The 23517-nt window shown below is 39.7% G+C and overlaps 1 protein-coding gene across 1 annotated transcript in view; it reads right to left on the bottom strand.

The window, feature by feature from the left end:
- The window catches only part of LOC126281403 (nischarin), a 77541-nt gene that overhangs the window by 51516 nt on the left and 2508 nt on the right, over positions 1-23517 (bottom strand). The window contains exon 2 of the mRNA XM_049980338.1: positions 11226-11444. Coding sequence (XP_049836295.1) covers positions 11226-11444 — 219 coding nt within the window. The remainder of the gene's footprint in view (positions 1-11225; positions 11445-23517) is intronic.

Consider the following 23517-nt stretch of genomic DNA (forward strand, 5'->3'; position numbering starts at 1 on the left):
CACCTGTCTTTCAACAACATCTTTGCCTCCACACTTCCACCTCGACTTACATCTCTGCCCTTACTCTTTGCCTTTATATATGTCTGCTTGTGTCTGTGAATGTATGGATGGATGTGTGTGTGTGTGTGTGTGTGTGTGTGTGCGTGTGTGCGCGCGCGCGCGCGCGCGCGCGAATATATACCTATCCTTTTTTCCCCCTAAGGTAAGTCTTTCCGCTCCCAGAATTGGAATGACTCCTTACCCTCTCCCTTAAAACCCACATCCTTTCATCTTTCCTTTTCCTTCCCTCTTTCCTGACGAAGCAGCCGCCGGTTGCGAAAGCTCGAAATTCTGTGTGTGTGTTTTATTCATTGTGCCTATCTGTGGCGCTTTCCTGCTTGGTAAGTCTTGGAATCTATGTTTTTAATATATATATATACCAAGTGGGAAAGCGCCGGCAGACAGGCACATGAACAAAAAACACACAAACACACACACAGAATTACTAGCTTTCGCAACCGATGGTTGCTTCTTCAGGAAGGAGAGGGAAAGACGAAAGGATGTGGGTTTTAAGGGAGAGGGTAAGGAGTCATTCCAATCCCGGGAGCGGAAAGACTTCCCTTAGGGGAAAAAAAGGACAGGTGTACACTCGCGCGCACACACACACACACACACACACACACACACACACACACACACACACACACATATCCATCCGCACATACACAGACACAAGCAGACCAAGCTGTGTCTGGTCTGCTTGTGTCTGTGTATGTGCGGATGGATATGTGTGTGTGTGTGTGTGTGTGTGTGTGTGTGTGCGCGAGTGTACACCTGCCTTTTTTTTCCCCTAAGGGAAGTCTTTCCGCTCCCGGGATTGGAATGACTCCTTACCCTCTCCCTTAAAACCCACATCCTTTTGTCTTTCCCTCTCCTTCCTGAAGAAGCAACCATCGGTTGCGAAAGCTAGTAATTCTGTGTGTGTGTTTGTATGTTTTGTTCATGTGCCTGTCTGTCGGCGCTTTCCCGCTTGGTAAGTCTTGGAATCTTTGTTTTTAATATATTTTTTCCCATGTGGAAGTTTCTATTTTATATATATTTTCAATGATAAAATATTAAATGCTTTGAATAACCGAACATCACCCACTGGAATTTTTTGTGATCTCTCAAAGGCTTTTGATTATATAAATCATGGAATTCTTCTAGATAAGCTTAAATATTGTGGTATGAGTGGTACAGTGCACAAATGGTTTAATTCACAGTTAACTGGAAGAGTGCAGAAGGTTGAAATAAACAGTTCACATAATGGACAAAAATTAGAAGATTCCTAAAACTGAGCAGGCATCAAGAATAGGGGTCCCATAGGGTTCACTCTTGGGTCCCTATTGTTCTTATCATATATTAATGACTTGCCAGTCTATATTCACAAAGATGCAAAGCTAGTTCTTTTTGCTAATGATACAAGCATAGTACCCACACTCAACAAACAAGAATCAGATAGAAAACTGTGAATAACATCTTTCAGAAAATTATTAATTTTTGGGTGTATGCATTGATGAGAGATTGGACAGAAAGAAACACACTGATGATCTGCTGACACGTTTGAGTTCAGCTACTTATGCTATTAGGTTTATTGCAAATTTTGGCAATAAACATATCAGTAAGTTAATTTACTATGCCTATTTTCACTGCATTCATATGGCATCATATTCTGAGATAATTCATCAGCCAGAGATAGTGATAACTTGTGTGTTAGCTGCATTTTTGTAAGTGTGTGTGTGTGTGTGTGTGTGTGTGTGTGTGTGTGTGTGTGTGTGTGTGCGTGCGTGCGTGCGTGTGCGTGTGTTTTGTTTAATTCAGAACAAGACCTTCTGGCCAAAAGCTTACATGTTTAGTAGTCTTTTTGTTGTGCCTGCCTGCGACTAAAGATCTCCGCTATATGACAAGCCTTTTCATAACACTGGCAACATTTATGGCATTATATATTGCTGCCAATGCAAAACAGTAATTGCAGTAAGTAAAAGAGTGTTATTGCAACAGCCTAACAAACAAACCTTTTTGTATATTTTTAGACAACAAAGACATACAAATAAAACTCCCTTTTTTTATGTGGGAAAAAAGGGCGGAGTCATGTTCTGCCGGCGATGAGGTCAAAAAAGACAGATAACTTCATTAATATCAGACATGAATGGGGAAAGAAATGGTGATGGCCTTTTTAATGGAGTTATATTTGCAGTCAGTAAAAGCAATAGGGGGACACACTGGAAAATGTAAATCAGGATGCCACAATGAGGAACATATGGGTAGTGTCCTAACTGTTGCATCACTTCGCTAGGCATTTTAACACAGTAAAACAAAGGATGGAGGTGCAAATAAAACACAGAAGCAGTGAGGAAGGAAGAAAAATGCTCAGAAGACTTGACAAGACATTGCAAAGGTAAGGTGAGCTTGCTTGAAATAAATAATTGGCAAAACAGTCCAAAACAACTTAGCCGTTGATAAGGAAAAGAAGATATGACATACCTGAAAAAGTTAGATGAAACTCAGCGAGAGTCTCTCAGCTGAAGATTACAGACAGGTGGACCACTGAAATATTATGTCAAGTTGAATCTAGTTGCTGGAAGTTAACCCAAAAAGACCACCAATGGAAAAAAGACCAAATGAAGGTGGACATGAAAAAGCTATTGAAGAATGAATGTGATAAAAATTGGGAAGACAAATGGTGAGAAATGGAGAGGTGCTAAGAAGAGAGGGAAAAGAAAGGCAATCACTGGATTTGGGATCTACTATGAAGAAATAGCACAATAAAACTAGTTCTTAGAAAGATATATGTGAAGAGAATAAGAAAACCCAGAAGGCACAGGATTCAGCACCTCGATGATCTGGAGAAAGATTAGAAATAAAGAAAACAGAAACAGCAAGCTATCAGTCTAAAGAAGTTAGGACTTATTATCACAACAGAAAAAACTACAGAATGAATTAATGAAAGAACAACATACTGCACACTGCTTTAACAAATAGCACATAAAATTTTCTGTGGCTTTGCCAAATCCTTTGAATACCTTGATCAAAAAATTTTATTTGCAAAGTTACAATGTTATAGTATTAATAACACGCCCTTCATACAAATGGATTCCTATCTGTCACATTAATGGACTGAATCACACCTTCAAAACAGAACCTAAAATGGAGAAGTATAAAACTACAGCACTCCACAAGGCCGTTTCTGTTATAAAAAAAGATCTAGTACGGAAGTTTTGGCACCTGTAAAAAAATTAACATATTTGCTGGTGAGATGATCACAAATCACAAAACCATCCTTAACTGACAGTGTCAAGATGAAAAGTGAATCTGAGTGTGAGTTGTTCCCACCAGCCAGCAAAAGACTTCAGCATGCCTTATTGCTTTACATACCTTTCATCTCATTATATCCTGCATCTTCGCACTAGTGCAGTAGAAAACTTAAAACTGGAAAGAAATAGTCAAAAACAGAAGGGTATTAAGGTACCAAAAAGAACATGCAGTACTATGTTCTTAAGACCAGTCACGGAAGATGAATTGCGAAAAACTATACAGAAACTGAAGTCCACGAAATCAGCTGGTGATGATGAAATATCAAATCATGTCATAAAGCTGGTAAGTGAGGAGATAATAACACCACTGCTGAACATAGCAAACTGTTCTTTCAGAGATGCAATTTTTCCAGAAGAACTGAAGACAATGAAGGTAGTGCCAGTGTGTAAGAAAGGGTATAAGAATGATCCCAACAACTACAGACCAGTTTCACTGATATCAGGTTTTTCAAAAATCCTAGAAATGCTTATGTATACCAGATTAGTTAACTATATTAAAAACAAAGATTCCAAGACTTACCAAGCGGGAAAGCGCCGGCAGACAGGCACATGAACAAAACACACAAACACACACACAGAATTACGAGCTTTCGCAACTGGCAGTTGCTTCGTCAGGAAAGAGGGAAGGAGAGGGAAAAATGAAAGGATGTGGGTTTTAAGGGAGAGGGTAAGGAGTCATTCCAATCCCGGGAGCGGAAAGACTTCCCTTAGGGGAAAAAAAGGACAGGTGTACACTCGCACACACACACACATATCCATCCGCACATACACAGACACAAGCAGACATATTTAAAGGCAAAGAGTAAGGGCAGAGATGTCAGTCGAGGCGGAAGTACAGAGGCAAAGAAGTTGTTGAAAGACAGGTGAGGTATGAGCGGCGGCAACTTGAAATTAGCGGAGGTTGAGGCCTGGCGGATATCGAGAAGAGAGGATATACTGAAGGGCGAGTTCCCATCTCCGGAGTTCGGATAGGTTGGTGTTGGTGGAAAGTATCCAGATAACTCGGACGGTGTAACACTGTGCCAAGATGTGTTGGCCGTGCATCAAGGCATGTTTAGCCACAGGGTGATCCTCATTACCAACAAACACTGTCTGCCTGTGTCCATTCATGCGAATGGACAGTTCGTTGCTGGTCATTCCCACATAGAAAGCATCACAGTGCAGGCAGGTCAGTTGGTAAATAACGTGGGTGCTTTCACATGTGGCTCTCCCTTTGATCGTGTACACCTTCCGGGTTACAGGACTGAAGTAGGTGGTGGTGGGAGGGTGCATAGGACAGGTTTTACACCGGGGGCGGTTGCAAGGGTAGGAGCCAGAGGGTAGGGGAGGTGGTTTGGGGATTTCATAGGGATGAACCAAGAGGTTACGAAGGTTAGGTGGACGGCGGAAAGACACTCTTGGTGGAGTGGGGAGGATTTCATGAAGGATGGATCTCATTTCGTCGCAGGATTTTAGGAAGTCGTATCCCTGCTGGAGAGCCACATTCAAGGTCTGATCCAGTCCCGGGAAGTATTCTGTTACAAGTGGGGCACTTTTGGGGTTCTTCTGTGAGAGGTTCTGGGTTTGAGGGGATGAGGAAGTGGCTCTGGTTATCTGCTTCTGTACCAGGTTGGGAGGGTAGTTGCGGGATGCGAAAGCTGTTTTCAGGTTGTTGGTGTAATGGTCGAGGGATTCAGGACTGGAGCAGATTCGTTTGCCATGAAGGCCTAGGCTGTAGGGAAGGGACCGTTTGATATGGAATGGGTGGCAGCTGTCATAATGGAGGTACTGTTGCTTGTTGGTGGGTTTGATGTGGACGGATGTGTGCAGCTGGCCATTGGACAGATGGAGGTCAACGTCTAGGAAAGTGGCATGGGATTTGGAGTAGGACCAGGTGAATCTGATGGAACCAAAGGAGTTGAGGTTGGAGAGGAAATTCTGGAGTTATTCTTCACTGTGAGTCCAGATCATGAAGATGTCATCAATAAATCTGTACCAAACTTTGGGTTGGCAGGCTTGGGTAACCAAGAAGGCTTCCTCTAAGCGACCCATAAATAGGTTGGCATACGAGGGGGCCATCCTGGTACCCATGGCTGTTCCCTTTAATTGTTGGTATGTCTGGCCTTCAAAAGTGAAGAAGTTGTGGGTCAGGATGAAGCTGGCTAAGGTGACGAGGAAAGAGGTTTTAGGTAGGGTGGCAGGTGATCGGCGTGAAAGGAAGTGCTCCATTGCAGCGAGGCCCTGGACGTGCGGGATATTTGTGTATAGGGAAGTGGCATCAATGGTTACAAGGATGGTTTCCGGTGGTAACAGACTGGGTACGGATGCCAGGCGTTCGAGAAAGTGGTTGGTGTCTTTGATGAAGGATGGGAGACTGCATGTAATGGGTTGAAGGTGTTGATCTACGTAGGCAGAGATACGTTCTGTGGGGGCTTGGTAACCAGCTACAATGGGGCGGCCAGGATGTTTGGGTTTGTGAATTTTAGGAAGTAGGTAGAAGGTAGGAGTGCGAGGTGTCGGTGGGGTGAGGAGTTTGATGGAGTCAGGTGAAAGGTTTTGTAGGGGGCCTAAGGTTCTGAGGATTCCTTGAAGCTCCGCCTGGACATCAGGAATGGGATTACCTCGGCAAACTTTGTATGTAGAGTTGTCTGAAAGCTGACGCAGTCCCTCAGCCACATACTCCCGACGATCAAGTACCACGGTCGTGGAACCCTTGTCAGCCGGAAGAATGATGATGGATCGGTCAGCTTTCAGATCACGGATAGCCTGGGATTCGGCTGTGGTGATGTTGGGAGTAGGATTAAGGTTTTTCAAGAAAGATTGAGAGGCAAGGCTGGAAGTGAGAAATTCCTGGAAGGTTTGGAGAGGGTGATTTTGAGGAAGAGGAGGTGGGTCCCGCTGTGATGGAGGACGGAACTGTTGCAGGCAGGGTTCAATTTGGATAGTGTCTTGGGGAGTTGGATCATTAGGAGTGGGATCAGGATTGTTTTTCTTCGTGGCAAAGTGATATTTCCAGCAGAGACTACGAGAGTAGGACAGTAAATCCTTGACAAGGGCAGTTTGGTTGAACCTGGGAGTGGGGCTGAAGGTGAGGCCTTTGGATAGGACAGAGGTTTCGGATTGGGAGAGGGGTTTGGAGGAAAGGTTAACTACTGAATTGGGGTGTTGTGGTTCCAGATTGTGTTGACTAGAATTTTGAGGTGTTGGGGGGAGTGGAGCTGGAAGTGGGAGATTGAGTAGATGGGAGAGACTGGGTCTGTGTGCAATGAGAGGAGGTTGAGGTTTGTTGGAAAGGTTGTGGAGGGTGAGTGAGTTCCCACCTCCGGAAAGGCAACTTCAGTCCTGTAACCCGGAAGTTGTACACGATCAAAGGGAGAGCCACATGTGAAAGCACCCACGTGATTTACCAACTGACCTGCCTGCACTGTGATGCTTTCTATGTGGGAATGACCAGCAACAAACTGTCCATTCACATGAATGGACACAGGCAGACAGTGTTTGTTGGTAATGAGGATCACCCTGTGGCTAAACATGCCTTGATGCACAGCCAGCACATCTTGGCACAGTGTTACACCGTCCGAGTTATCTGGATGGAACTCGCCCTTCAGTATATCCTCTCTTCTCGATATCCGCCAGGCCTCAACCTCCGCTAATTTCAAGTTGCCGCCGCTCATACCTCACCTGTCTTTCAACAACTTCTTTGCCTCTGTACTTCCGCCTCGACTGACATCTCTGCCCTTACTCTTTGCCTTTAAATATGTCTGCTTGTGTCTGTGTATGTGCGGATGGATATGTGTGTGTGTGTGTGCGAGTGTACACCTGTCCTTTTTTTCCCCTAAGGGAAGTCTTTCCGCTCCCGGGATTGGAATGACTCCTTACCCTCTCCCTTAAAACCCACATCCTTTCATTTTTCCCTCTCCTTCCCTCTTTCCTGACGAAGCAACTGCCAGTTGCGAAAGCTCGTAATTCTGTGTGTGTGTTTGTGTGTTTTGTTCATGTGCCTGTCTGCCGGCACTTTCCCGCTTGGTAAGTCTTGGAATCTTTGTTTTTAATATATTTTTCCCATGTGGAAGTTTCTTTCTATTTTATTTACATCATCATAGATTAATTAAATATTTGGACAAACATAAGATTCTCATACCGTCACAACACAGTTTCAGAAGGGCAAATCTACAGAATCAGCAATTGCCAGTCTAACAGAATACTTTTTCCAGTCCTTAGATGAGAAAAAGGTTGTTTCTGGATCTTTCAAAGACATTTGACACCATTGACCATGAAATGCTGTTACAAAAATTAAGCAACTATGGCATCCGAGGGCAACCAGGTGAATGGATAAAACCATACTTGTGAAACCGCAAGCAGTATATATCATTAGGAAACTCATACCAATCAGAAACCAAACCCATCAAATATGAAGTGCCGCAGGGTTCGGTAATGGGGACATTGTTATTTAATGTGTTTGCTAATGATATAGGTGTTAAGGAGGAAGAAAAAAAAAATTGTATGCTGAGGACATGACAATTAAATGTGACCAAAATATGGAACAGCTTGAGAGAAGAGCATACATATCTGCAAATGTCACAGCTCAAAGGCTGTTGGAAAATGAACTGGTTATAAATCTAAAAAAGACTATGTATGCAGTGTTTAAAAACAAGGAAAAGGCTGCAGACATGGACTTAGAGGTTGGTGGAACAAAACTGGAAGAAATAGAATCTGCTAGATTCTTAGGTATTCTTGTGGATAATGAACTGAAATGGAAAAAAAAAAACATATTAATAATGTCTGTAAGAAACTGAGCTCTGTCATATTCTTAATGATGCAGCTATCACAGTATTCAGACAAGAACCTTCTGCGTACAGTGCATCATGGACTTTTCGAACCATACTTACAGTATGGAGTGACTGTGTGGGGAAACTCAAACAAAAAAAAGAGACAAAACGAGTGTTCACATTACAAAAAAAAGCAATTAGGACCATTTTAAGAGGAAAGACCTCTGAAATGTGCAGAAACTGTTTCAAGAATTTAGGTATCTTAACTTTTTCATCGTTGTATATATACAAAACAATAATGTACATCACAAAAGGTAGTGACGGCTGGATTACAAATGCTAATGTACACACCCACAATACAAGAAGGAAGAATGAAGTACAGAGCATACCCCACTGACTGGCAATGCTAGAAAAAGGACCCCAGCACTCTGATGTCAGACTACTAAGAAGTCTGCCTAAAAACCTGCAAGATAGTGTACTTCACAATGACTTTCCAAAGAAATTTAAAGACTATCTCATTGAAAAAGAGTTTTGCAGTGTTGCAGAATACTTATGCCATTAAATTTGTATATATTGTTATTCATTACCAATGATGTAAAAATGTAAGCTAAAGGTGTAGAAAAATAAGTGATAATGAACGGTAATACTTTGACATGTCCTATATTACACATACATTTACTGTACACAATGTAATCTTACAGGATCAAATAAAATTCAATTCAATTCAATTCAAGTACGCAACTTTCTTATTTAATCTTTTTCAATTTTCACTTCCTTAACCCTTTCCTATTTTCCCTCTGCCATGCTATAAATGCTAGTAAATAGTACAACCTTTTTTATGTAGCTGCTGTTTTGCATGGAGATAATTTTTTGACAGTTTCAATTCAGGAAACTTGGACTAAGTTGTTTGAAGATATTGGCAATATGTACATGGACTATAAGTCTATTTCAGTAACTGCTGAGTAGTTGAAAAGATAGGCCCATGTATGAAAAGCCTACGTGTTTAGATAAATAATGAACTACAACTGAATCATTCTGAAAAATTCTTCAAAAATTAAATCTTAGTCCGTTATGTATGGTACATGCAAGTCTCTAAAATTATACTGATCTACAGACAAAAATTCTAGTATATTTTTTCATAACTTTGGTCAGTACTATGTCGGAGTATAATCTGATGGGAAATACAGAAAAAAATGAAGTATTTATGCTGCTCAAGTAATCAATGAGAATAGTATAGCAAATCCTTGGCCAGAACGTGAATCCAAAAAGGATTTCAAATGGGGCAAGGATTTTACATTCATTTGAATCCAACCAGTAGACAGCCATATACAGGGATGTGGTCTTATTTATTAGTGGGTCAAGAGCCAGAGTCTGGTAAAGTTTCCAGGAGATCCACACACTGTGGGCGCTACTTTCATTTGCACGCAGGAATTAATACGTAGGCCTTCCCTAAGCTGTTAACTGAGTTGGCATGATTTTTTGCTGTTTTTGCTCTACATCTGCTTAAAAGTAGTAAACGTTTTGTTGATGCTAGGCATTCTTTATTAAGTGGGACTAAATAATGCAAGAATTACTGCCAGGAGACAGCATTTGCCGCAGTAGTGGTATTAGAGGGAGAACACAGAGGGCCAATGAGAATGTTCATTTCCATGTCAAAAGGCAACCATTCTGGATCTCCTAGCTGACTGGCTAAAGTGTCTCAATGTTTAAACAGTTTATGACTTGTTTGGAGCTCATGAAGTCTGGGAATCCGTCAGTCAGCCATTACACATGTACGACATGAGTTAGTCTCTGCGATCGAGGTGATGTAAAATTATTACAAGTTTCTGAAGCCAGAAATTAGTAATTTTTAGTAATTAACAATGTTATTCTTCATATATGAAAAGTTTACAAGCATTTGTAAGTTTGTGATCATGTGTAGTATCTTCTTCTTCTTCTTTTTTTTTTTTTTTAATGGGTATTGTGACAGTGTGCACAGATGTAGTCAGTTGGTGGAGGCCTTGTAATACATAATGAGGCTATTAGCTACCTGGACGTGTTGATAGGAGAAGAGATGGAACTGGTCAGCATTAAATGGTGTGAATAAACTGTATTTGATTATGTTTAAACTTTGATTGTTTTGATTTTGGCGTATTTATTGAGTTATCTAGCTTTGAACTGTTATCAAGTTTTGTCTCTGAAGGGATTTCTGTGGAAGTTGCAGAGAACAAGCTGGATATGGTGCCTTGACTGTTACTGGTGTATATTTTTCAATCCACTGGGCAGATTTGAAATTTTCCAAAGTGATATTAGGCGATTACATGACTCATACCACTGCTGTCAGACGAGTGATCATTTTGTGTCACATGTTAAAGTGAAGCTGACAACTCTTATCACGATGGTTTTACAAGTGTTGCAGTACTGACAACTGATATGAATTCTCCAATAAATGTTTAGATTTTATGTTTTCTGGAAATATTCAAAAACTTACAAATAATTAAAATAATATTTTATTTACACACTCCAGTAATGAGTTCTCATTACCTTATCCCGGAATTAAAGAACCTTATTAGTGATGCAGTTAGTGTCACAATAAAATAACCCCAGTATGTATCAGTACAGAAGTAATTAATCCCCTTGGGCAATAACACACATCCTTTCATAAATGTGCAGCATGCAGCAGCTAATACTCATAACTGGAAAAACTGCAGCTCTTCTGAAAGTGTCACCCTTTTTTGTGATTTTGAAAATTGTCTGAAGCATTTTAAATAAAAATAAACTGTAACATTTAATAGTATCCCATAAACAAACAGGATAGTAGTTAGTTTAGCATAAAGAAAGTGATGCCCCTCTGAATGATGTATTATTATAATCATTCTGCATTCCTGAAGATTATCTTCATGCTGGGAAGTGTGGAAGACAGAGTGCGACTGAAAGAATGACTGAACAAATGAATCAAAAAATATAAGATTTACATAGAGGGTACACAAAATTACATGCACAGGCAACTTTCTGTGATGAACATCATAAACACCACTTTTGATGGTTATCAAGATGACTTTTTTTTACCATGAAGGCATAAACATGTCAATTCCAAATGGCAAGCATCAGGCAATTTCCTGTTATCTGAAATAAAAATACTTACAAATAATAATAAAAAACATACCTCTGCCAGTTCAAGAGATTCTAATGAACGGAAAACAGACAGCTCAAAAGGCAGGCTACTGGGCACTATGTTGCTTGTTCCAACAGCTGCACGTGATCCAAGTACTTTAATGCTTGTCAACTGGCTGCAGAAATCTAGCACATGGCTGAAATCCAGACGCCTATCCAACAGCTCTGGTGCGGGTCTTGGTTGCTTTAGTCTTTCGCTGATGGCAAAGAGCTGTCAAAAGCGCAGATACATTAGTGGTCACAGTATTGAAATTGATAGTAACTAATGTCTTAAATCATACAGCCAAGTGAAACTTTTTTTTTTTAAATATTTACTTGAGACACTTATACTGAATATTTTAAAAAGTTGAACAGATGTGAAATCTCTAATGACAATATATCCTTGACAATAACAACAATAATAATAAATCAAAATTATGACAAGGACGCAGTTAAGCTCACACTTACAACCATCACTGTAGCTCGTGACAATTTTCCCATGTCACTTATAAGTAAAGATATAACAGGTAGCAGTAATTTTATTCATCTGTGGATAACTTTTACAATGTTATGCCACTGTATTGACAGTTACATAGTGTTGGCTGAAAACACAGACTGTGGGCAAAGGCAGTTGAGAAAATACATACACCAACGAGCCAAAACATTATGACATCTACTTAATAACTTGTTTGTCCATCTTTGGAACAAAATGCATCACTGATCCTGTATATCAGGGATCCAACAGTTTATTGGTAGGTTTGTGGGGGTTTTGGCATTAGTTGTCTACAGACAGGTCAGGTAATACGTGTGATAACGGGCCGCTAATTTGCGTCCGTAGTGGTGGCGCCCGATAGTGATCCGCGTGAGTTCCATAAGATTTACATCTGGTGAATTTGGTCACCAAAACATCAACATGAGTTCACTATAATGCTCCTCAAACATGGACAATTATATGGCTGAAATATGACATCGCCATTGGGGAAGACATCAAGCACGAAGAGATGCAGCTGGTTCGCAGCTGTCAGCCTGTCTCGGATTACTAACACACAGGTCCTATGCAAGCTCAGGAGAATGTCTCCCATACCACAATACTGCTCCCACCAGCCCGCGTCCATGGTGCGCTGCACGTTTTGAGCTGCCATTCACCTAGTTGTGGAAATGACCATCAGCCTAGTGTAGCAAAAATGTGATTCATTCAAAGAGTCAACACATTTTTATTGATCAACATTCAAAACCTCATGGTCCTGTGCCCACTGCAATCCTGACTGACTATGTCGTTGGGTCAACATGAGAACATGTAGTGATGGTCTGCTGTGGAGCTCCATGTTCAACAATGTAAGATGAATAGTGTGATCTGAAAACATTTGTTCATGCACCAGCATTGTGCTCATTTGGTAGAATGCCACAGATCATCACCTATCCTACTTTACAGAGCACACAAGCCTGGAACCCCACATTCAGTGAAGAGTCGTAGATGTCCAACCAGTTAGCACCTAGTGGTAGTTTCACTGTGCTTCTACCTCTTTCCACATTAGCTTGTAAACATTTGACTAGCTTCACCATACTCGTTTACAGGCTCTGTTTAATAATAATCTACCCACTTATCTCAATGGGTTTCCCTATTTGCAGCCTATATCTCCACTAATAGCATCACATGCCAACAATGACCCCAGGTGGCATCCAACATCACGGTGGGGAGTGGTCATCATGTCGTGGCTTATCAGTGTATACTTATGTATGCTAAAATCTGTTCCACAGATCTTAAATGAAATAGTATTCATGGATGTGGAATAAGCCAAAAAACTTGAAACATATTTTCATTTAAGAGGAAATAACAAATGTACAAGTGTACAATACATTGAGGTGCATATAATAATTATACAGGGTGGTCCATTGGTAGTGACCAGGCCAAATATCTCACAAAATAAGCATCAAACGAAAAACCAGCAAAGAACAAAACTCATCTAGCTTGAAGGGGGAAACCAGATGGCACTATGGTTGGCCCATTAGATGGCGCTGCCATAGGTCAAACGGATATCAAATGCATTTTTAAAAAAACAGAAACCCCCATTTTTTATTACATATTCGTGTAATACATAAAGAAATATGAATGTTTTAGTTGGACCACTTTTTTTTGCTTTGTGATAGATGGCACTGTAATAGTCACAAACGTATAAGTACGTGGTATCACGTAATATTCCGCCAGTGCAGACGGTATTTGCTGCGTGATACATTACCCGTGTTAAAATGGACCGTTTACCAATTGCGGAAAAGGTTGATATCGTGTTGATGTGTGGCTATTGTGATCAAAATGCCCAATGGGCGTGTACTATGTATGCTGCTCGGTATCCTGGACGACATCATCCAAGTGTCCGGACCGTTCGCCAGATAGTTACGTTATTTAAGGAAACAGGAAGTGATCAACCACATGTGAAATATCAACCACGACATGCAACAAATGATGATGCCCAAGAATGCGTTTTAGCTGCTGTCGCGGCTAATCTGCACATCAGTAGCAGACAAATTGCGTGAGATTTGGGAATCTCAAAAACGTCGGTGTTGAGAATGCTACATCAACATCGATTGCACCCGTACCATATTTCTATGCACCAGGAATTGCATCACGACGACCTTGAACGTCATGTGCAGTTCTGCCACTGGGCACAAGAGAAATTACGGGATGATGACAGATTTTTTGCACGTTTTCCATTTAGTGACGAAGTGTTATTCACCAACAGCAGTAACGTAAATCAGCATAATATGCACTATTGGGCAACGGAAAATCCACGATGGCTGCGACAAGTGGAACATCAGCAACTTTGGTGCGTTAATGTATGGTGCACCATTATGGGAGGAAGGATAATTTGCCCCCATTTTATCGATGGGAATCCAAATGGTGCAATGTATGCTGATTCCCTATGTAATGTTCTACCGATGTTACTACAAGATGTTTCACTGCATGACAGAATGGTGATGTACTTCCAACATGATGCATGTCCGGCAGATAGCTCACATGCGGTTGAAGCAGTATTGAATATCGTATTTCATGACAGGTGGATTGGTCGTCAAAGCACGATACCATGGCCCGCACGTTCACCGGATCTGACGTCCCCGGATTTCTTTCTGTGGGAAAATTTGACAGATATTTGCTATCATGAGCCACCAACAATGCCCAACAACACGCATCAGCGCATTGTCAATGCATGTGCGAACACTGTGGAGGGTGAACCACTTGCTGTTGAGAGTAATGTCGTTACACGTATTGCCAAATGCGTTGAGGTTGGAGGATTTATTGCATTAATGTGGTATTTACAGGTAATCACGTTGTAACAGCATGCATTCTCAGAAATGATAAGTTCACAAAGGTACATGTATCACAATGGAAAAACCAAAATGAAATGTTCAAACTTACCTATGTTCTGTATTTTAATTTAAAAAACCTACCTGTTACCAACTGTTCGCCTAAAATTGTGAGCCATATGTTTGTGCCTATTACAGCGCCATCTAACACAAAGTGAAAAAAGTGGTCCAACTTAAACATTCATATTTCTTTAAGTACTACACGAATATGTAATAAAAAAATGGGAGTTCCTATTTAAAAAACATAGTTGAAATCTGTTTGACCTATGGCAGTGTATCGAGCGGACCAACCATAGCACCATCTGGTTTCCCTCTTCAAGCTAGACAAGTTTAGTTCTTTGTAGTTTTTTCGTTTGACACTTATTTCATGAGATATTTGGCCTGGTCACAATCAATGGACCATCCTGTATAATAATTCTTAGGTTATTGTAGTCATGCATCGTACCCAACAGAAAATCATTTTATAATGCTCATTTACGTTTATCAAAGTACTGCACTGAACATGTGGTAAAGTCAGACTTTATGTAACATTCATATTATTATACATCAACTGCTTCTTTTGCGAAATTTGTCAATGGAGCACGTGTTGACCATCAATAAATCTTTCAATGATACTTCTTCCTCTTAAAATGCTAAAATAGCCTCAGAAATAACCCCAGTAAGTCTTATAAGATGGATACTGTTTACAGTACATGCATATGACTTGATATATTACATTAGAAGGTCCATGAAGATTTTCAGGACAACATCATTGTATAAAATTTAATACACTTTAAAATATTTAAACTACAAAACTGATATTTCAGCCATATTTGCAATGGCCTTCACGTCATGGCAAGACTGGTTTTACTGAAGAAAAGTTGCCCTTATTTATTGCAAACTATCAATGTCAGTATGTCATATTTCTGGAACTTTATTGGCCCTTGACTATGACAGGCTAATCATGATAAGAGGGAGAGGGTAGGAACGGGGCTATTCACAGACAATCTGGCTTGTTGATGATTGGCACCTGTCTGCAAATCAGGAAACTGGCATTAATAAGCAGCCTGACAAAACTGATAGAGAGGACAGCTGTAAGCTTTCAGTTACTGGCTGGCAACTATCTTAGTCAGCAGTGTAGGGATGAAGCCTCACTGGGCACAGACACGGCAGCCTAAACAAACAGCTATATAGGAACTGTCAGAGCATTTCTGCTTACACCAGGGAAAAAGTATTTCACCAGAAGCAAAGTGTTGATTTGCAGACCGGTGTCAATAATCAACAAGCCAGACAGTCCATGAACAGCCCCGAAATGAGATCCATCCTTCATGAAATCCTCCCCACTCCACCAAGAGTGTCTTTCCGCCGTCCACCTAACTTTCGTAACCTCTTGGTTCATCCCTATGAAATCCCCAAACCACCTTCCCTACCCTCTGGCTCCTACCCTTGTAACCGTCCCCGGTGTAAAACCTGTCCTATGCACCCTCCCACCACTACCTACTCCAGTCCTGTAAGCCGGAAGGTGATTTACCAACTGACCTGCCTACACTGTGACGCTTTCTATGTGGGAATGACCAGCAACAAACTGTCCATTCGCATGAATGGACACAGGCAGACAGTGTTTGTTGGTAATGAGGATCACCCTGTGGCTAAACATGCCTTGGTGCACGGCCAGCACATCTTGGCACAGTGTTACACCGTCTGGGTTATCTGGATACTTCCCACCAACACCAACCTATCCGAACTCTGGAGATGGGAGCTTGCCCTTCAATATATCCTCTCTTCTCGTTATGTGCGGATGGATATGTGTGTGTGTGCGAGTGTACACCTGTCCTTTTTTCCCCCTAAGGTAAGTCTTTCCGCTCCCGGGATTGGAATGACTCCTTACCCTCTCCCTTAAAACCCACATCCTTTCGTCTTTCCCTCTCCCTCCCTCTTTCCTGAAGAAGCGACTGTCGGTTGTGAAAGCTAGAAATTCTGTGTGTGTGTTTGTGTGTTTTATTTATTGTGCCTGTCTACAGGCGCTTTCCCGCTTGGTAAGTCTTGGAATCTTTGTTTTTAAAATATTTTCTATTTTATACAAAGACATGTTACAACACACACAAGAATTTTAATAATCTTGACACTGGCCAGGAAGCTTGCGCTATTATATACAAACCAAGCAATATGAAAGGCAGGCACCAAACTGAAAACTATTAGAAGAATCCCAAGAAAACGTGGCTTGCAAAACCTCATTCAACCAACTTGCTATGTATTTCTCATCAGCCTGGGGCTCTTACCAGGTAGCATTAATAGAGAATATACAGGAGATGTGTTTTGTGTTGGGTTCAACAAATAAGCACGAGTATCATGGAAACTCTCATTCAATTCTTGGAGCAAATGCTACAAGGCCATATGGTTCACTGCTGAAATTTCAAGAGCATATGTTCCGACTAATATATTATGTCATCCTACACATGTTGTTGTTATGGTCTTCAGTCCTGAGACTGGTTCGATGCAGCTCTCCACGCTACTCTATCCTGTGCAAGCTTCTTCATCTCCCAGTAGTGCAAGCTTATTCATCTCCCAGTACCTACTGCAGCCTACATCCTTCTGAATCTGCTGAGTGTATTCATCTCTTGGTCTAGCTCAACGTTTTTTACCCTCCACGCTGCCCTCCAGTACTAAATTGGTGATGCCTCAGAACATGTCCTACCAACCAATCCCTTCTTCTAGTCAAGTTGTGCCACAAACTCCTCTTCTCCCCAATTATATTCAGTAAATCCTCATTAGTTATGTGATCTACCCATCTAATCTTCAGCATTCTTCTGTAGCACCACATTTCAAAAGCTTCTATTCTCTTCTTGTCTAAACTATTTATCGTCCATGTTTCACTTCCATGCATGGCTACACTCCATACAAATACTTTCAGAAACGACCTCCTGACACTTAAATCAATACTCAATGTTAACAAATTTCTCTTCTTCAGAAACAATTTCCTTGCCATTGGCAGTCTACATTCTATATCCTCTCTACTTCAACCATCATCAGTTATTTTGCTCCACAAATAGCAAAACTCCTTTACTACTTTAAGTGTCTCATTTTCTAATCTAATTCCGTCAGCATCACCCAACTTAATTCGACTACATTCCATTATCCTTGTTTTGCTTTTGTTGATGTTCATCTTATACCCTCCTTTCAAGACACTGTCCATTCCATTCAGCTGCTCTTGCACGTCCTTTGCTGTCTCTGACAGAATTACAATGTCATCAGCAAACCTCCAAGTTTTTATTTCTTCTCCATGGATTTTAATGCCTACTCCAAAATTTCTTTTGTTTCCTTTACTGCTTGCTCAATATACAAATTAAATAGCACCGGGGAGAGGCTACAACCCAGTCTCACTCCCTTCCCAACCACTGATTCCCTTTCATGCCCCTCGACTCTTATAACTGCCATCTGGTTTCTGTACAAATTGTAAATAGCCTTTCGCTCCCTGTATTTTACCCCTGCCACTTTCAGAATTTGAAAGAGAGTATTCCATCAACATTGCCAAAGCTTCCTCTAAGTCTACAAATGCTAGAAATGTAGGTTTTCCTTTCCTTAATCTCCTTTCTAAGATAAGTCGTAGGGTCAGTATTGCCTCACGTGTTCCAACTATCCTACACTTATCTAGTGAAAATACGAAACACTAAAACTGGAAAAATTTGAGCTGATAGACATTCTGATAGTCATTCTTGAAACACACCACTTGTGACTAGAACATGGAAGAAAGGAAATTTTAGTATTACGCAAAGTACCATCTGTCGAATACAATATGATTATTTGTGGAGTACAGATATACTTGTAAATTAAAACATAATTGTTTTATATACTCACTAATATAGCAACGATTGACAAACAGTAAAAGTAGCAATATAAAGCATGTAATATGGAATGCCAAAAAAAACTCTTACTGAAACATACAGAAAGGAAGAGGTTTGACAGCAGTTCTGATATATCAATCACTAAAGATAGAGAAAAAGAATACCAACAGGAAGTATTCAATTCACCGGAGCAGAAAGCTTAAGTTCAAAAACACATCAATCATATGGCTATGAAAGAAATGACAATAACCCCTGAAATAGAATACAAAATTGTTAAAATTTTAAAAAATATAGGAAAACTAATGTGTGAAAAGGAATTGTTTGAGCACAGGCAGGTGAATGGGAAACTTTTATTTCCCAGTGGATTCCCTAGTTTTGAGCTGGTAGAACTCTCAAGTCTTTACATTAGTAATGTTTTATACCTTTTCAAAACTCATAATTTGGCACAATGGCTTATGTCATTCTTTTGTTTGAAGCGCTGCCTGTATCAGTCAAACAGACCATCCCCATGCATGAAGAAATGGTCTGTGACCAGACACAATCACATGTATTGGAATCACTTCTAAATCTACATCTATACTCTGCAAACCAATGTGAAGTGCATGATAGAGGGTATGTCCCATTGTACCAGTTGCGAGTGTCTCTTCCATTCATGTATGGACTGAACAAAGAATTATTGTTCAAATGCATTTGTGCATGCTGTAATTAACCTAACCTTGGCTTCAAGACCCCTATGGAAGCAATAAGTGCAGGTTGCAGTATATTCCTAGAGTCATTATTTAAAGCAGGTTCTTGATACTTTGTACATAGGCTTTCTCACGATTATTTATGTCTCAAGAGTCTGCCAGTTCACTTTCTTCAGCTTCTCTGTAACTCTCTCCCATTGATCAAGCAAACCTGTGACCTTACATACTGGCCTTCTCTGTATACGTTCAGTATCTCCTGTTGGTCCTATTTGGTATGGGTCCTACACACTTAAGTAACATTCTAGGTTATATCATACAAATGCTTTTACCATGCCTGAGCCTATTTGATCATTCCAGTTCATATTCCTACAGAGTATTACACCCAGGTATGAGTTGGCCAATTCCAACTACGACACATTGATATTATGTCATAGGATATCATGGTTGTTTTTTTTTTTTCATTCATTTTGTGAGGTGCACAATTTTACATTTCTGAATATTTAAAGCATGTTGTCAATCTTTCCACCACTTTGAAATATTATCAACTTCTAACTGAACATTTATGCAGCTTCTTTCAGACCGTACTTCATTACAGATAACTGCATCATCTGCAAATTGTCTGAGATTACTATTAATACTGTCAGCAAAGTCACTGATATACAACATGAACAGAAAAAGTCCCAACACACTTCATGTTGTATACCCAAAGTTACTTCTACATCTGAAGATGACTCACCATACAAGGTAACAGGCCATGACTGACCCACCAGCAAATCCTCATTCCAGACACTTTTACCCATCTACTGAATAAAAATTATAAAATTTCTGTTCAAGAAAGAAGAAGTGATTCTCTATATGATAACACCACTTCAAAACACTTGAAAACTGTAAAGCAATAAAAGGAACATGGTGTTTCCCCAAATTCCTTGGCATTGCAGAAAACTTAGTTTGATGCTACGTAACATCAGAAACCGAAATTTATTAGAATCATTGTGTCAGTAAAATTACATTTCTGTCTTTAACGTTGAATGACATAGTGGCATGTGTGTATGAAGCACAGAGGTGGTTTGCAGAGGTTGAAAGAATATATTTTGAAAACAATGATGTTTTTGTGCATTTTTACTACCCTGCTGCCCCAAGAACATCATTCAAGAAATCCACTAGTGACAAAGTTTGGATACCAATAAAAAATGTTTTAAGGAAACTTTCAGTGCTTGAACTTGCCACAGCAACTGGAGGTCTTATTATTTATGACAGAGGCTGTCTGAAGAAATGTGTTCTTAACATTCACCACCAGGTTTAGGAACAGTCGCATCTCGAAGAATGTTAATTGAAAATATTTATTTTGAGTATTTCAAAATAATATAAATGTTAATTTCAGTAATGTTGCCAATATCTCACATGAATATGCAACAGCCATAAGGTCAGTTCTAGAGTAATGTGCATTATCTCCTCACTTCCAAAGATTCATATTTTTGTTCACAGTCAGATATCAATGTTGAAATTTTTACAGTATGTTGCTGTCATATAGGTGTAAAAACTGTGCAAAAATCATATTTTTCAGTCCCACATGACATAACTAACCCCAAACTTTAGAAAAAATGAAAAGTTTCAAATTTCATAAATTCACAAAAAATTAAGGAAACATTTGTAAGTGTTCTTGCTCTATATGAGGCTAGTAGTGTATGATATCTAACTATAGGGAAAAAATAGACTGCCATAAATCACTCCTTGTTTGTTATTTTTTGGCCTAAAAAGTGGATTTTTAGAGATTTGGATACCAAACTTCGGAGTTCATTTTGACTGGTTATTTATGAATTTAGGGTATTTTGCATAGCAGACTGTGTTGTAGAGGGCGCTTTTCTAAAAACAATCATGTCAATTGCAATGTTGTAACTTAACCCAGAGCAGAGGTATTCAAATTTTCACCAATGTCTCCAGACTGAAAAATTGTTATGCGCCTACAAATAAAAATGGCCGCCATCCAGTAAAGGTGCAAGATAAATTATTTTATAAAACTGTTTTGAACTTCTCAAATATAGGGCAATCACATATAAAAAATTACACTATTGAAAATGTTCAAGCAACCATCACTGCACCACTTCATATGGATTGACGCAAAGGTGAATGTTGTGTCTTTGTCATTACTTTTATCACTGTCAACACTGTTGTTACTAGAAAGAATTTCATCAAATAATATTTGATAACATTCTTCCTCTGTTATTCTTTTCGGCAAGGCATTCTAGATGGAGAAGAAGGGTAATGGTTGGTGTCAGAAATCACCTGTGATGCACAGAAATTCTATTTGAATAAAAAGTAATGTCATGTGTAGATTTATGGAAGGTCAACACATAAATATAAACAAATACTTTCAACAACAGCTGTATGAAGAAGAGCTATAGAGAGAAATGCATGACACTTCCATGAACAACACAGATAATACATGAAATATCTGCTTGTGTTGTAAACACATGGCAAAAGTACTGCACAGTGATTCTCATGCAATCTAGTGAAACTTTAGTCAACAGTTAATTGATTAGTTGAGAGAACTACCGCCCCTGAGTAGTAAACTGAGAAAAACGTGTGGTTAGCAACAGTGATCAATGCCCCTTCCAAGTGATTACATGTGTGGCAGGATACAATGATGCCTATCCTTCACAAAGTTAAACAGTATTTCCATTTTCACTGTCTATGTAAGCAGCTTCTCATTATAGAGGATAACAAGGGTACACCCACTTCAATAGTCCAACACACTATAAAGAACTATTGTGTTCAAGACAATCTTCAGGTTTACTTTACTTGGTGTGAAGTATAGTTCAAGATTAAATAGGCAAAAACCACCTACAAAATTTGTTGATTGGAGCAGATTTTCGAAGTATCACCATGTTTCACAGATAAAAAACTGCCAAGAAACTTAGCACTGAATGGAAATCACATTTGAACACTACATTTACATGAGGCTGCACAAAAACCATCATAGATGTCATCTTTATTACTGTGAGGGTCAGAATGGAGACAACCTGCTAATTATAATAGGCCACATTGGGTATGTTGATAGCATAGATTAATTCAAGACCAGTTTGTAGTTTGGGGATAATTCCAGGTAGTGTACAGGAAGCAGCACATGTCCAAATGTAAAATGTCACCAGGCTTAAAACTAGTACTGCTGTCACTTAGAACCAAATTTGCTTTACAGGTCACAAAAACCTTTGGTACACATTGTTAATCTACAGTTTACTGATGTACTGTTTTCTCAGAGAGTACATATTTCAAAAGTTATAGTATAATTCAAGAGCACCAACAGGTACTCGGCTGAAAACTACTGACTCTTCTCAGCATGCTTTGAAGTCTTCTGTAAGAGATTAATGAAAAAGGAAGTCACCAAAACATAAACAGCCACAAATTACTCAATAGTAGAAAACATGGTTTTCAAACAAGTACAAGCACAGAGACAGTAATTGTGTCCTATACAGATTTAATAATTTGAAACCCAGAATATAACAAAAGTACTGTAGGGATCATCTTATATCTTTCTAAGTTTTTGATTCTGTTAGTAACAATTCTTTTAGACAAAGTGGAAGTATTTGATGGGTAGAAAAATAATGTGGTTCAAATCATAGCCACAAAAGCATGTATCGTGGACTGACATCAACTGATTTAATTTAAAGGCACCGGCATCTGAAATACAGGAAGCCAAAGTAGGTGCACCAAAAGGTAGTGTGGTAGGTCCCCTCATGTATCCCAATACATAAATTACCTACAGACTTCAGACATGGCAGCTATGATCATGCACTTCACAGATGACCAGGATTATAGTGAGCAGTGCAAAGGAATCTTTGATGTTTATATTTACTGTTCACGTCCATACATTCACAGCACACTAGTAACAAGTTGAAAATGCAAGGGAAAAAATTGTAGGCTATTCTATGGAAAATGAATTAATATCAACATCTTAAACTGGTGATGGGGTGTTGGGGGCACAGAAACAAGAAACGTACAATCTACAAAACTGTTAGGGATCAAATTAGAAATTTTAAGACCAAGTAATGAAACTTTTCCGGATACCCAATTCAGCAGATTTTGCCATGGCAATCATTTCATGATATGCAAAGCTGTACAGTTTGAGTACTTCCAGTCCACCGTACAGTATACAATAGTATTCTGGGATAAAACTAATAGTTGCTTCAACAAAATTTATACATAACACAATAGTGCTATTCGAGTCATGTCACACAGCTCTACAAGGGCACACCAGATATTTCTATATGTAAACAAATATGTATTGATGATCAGATTTCAACTTGATGATCTACAAACTCACAGCAACTATCATAACTACACGACACACAACTGCATCCCCTCACACAGAGCAAGCAAGAACAACTAAAACCCATGACATATGAGCCACGCAATGTCATATTTTATAATGCATTGTCAG

The sequence above is a fragment of the Schistocerca gregaria genome, chromosome 7 (assembly GCF_023897955.1).
Source record: "Schistocerca gregaria isolate iqSchGreg1 chromosome 7, iqSchGreg1.2, whole genome shotgun sequence".
Taxonomy (NCBI): Eukaryota; Metazoa; Arthropoda; class Insecta; order Orthoptera; family Acrididae; genus Schistocerca; species Schistocerca gregaria.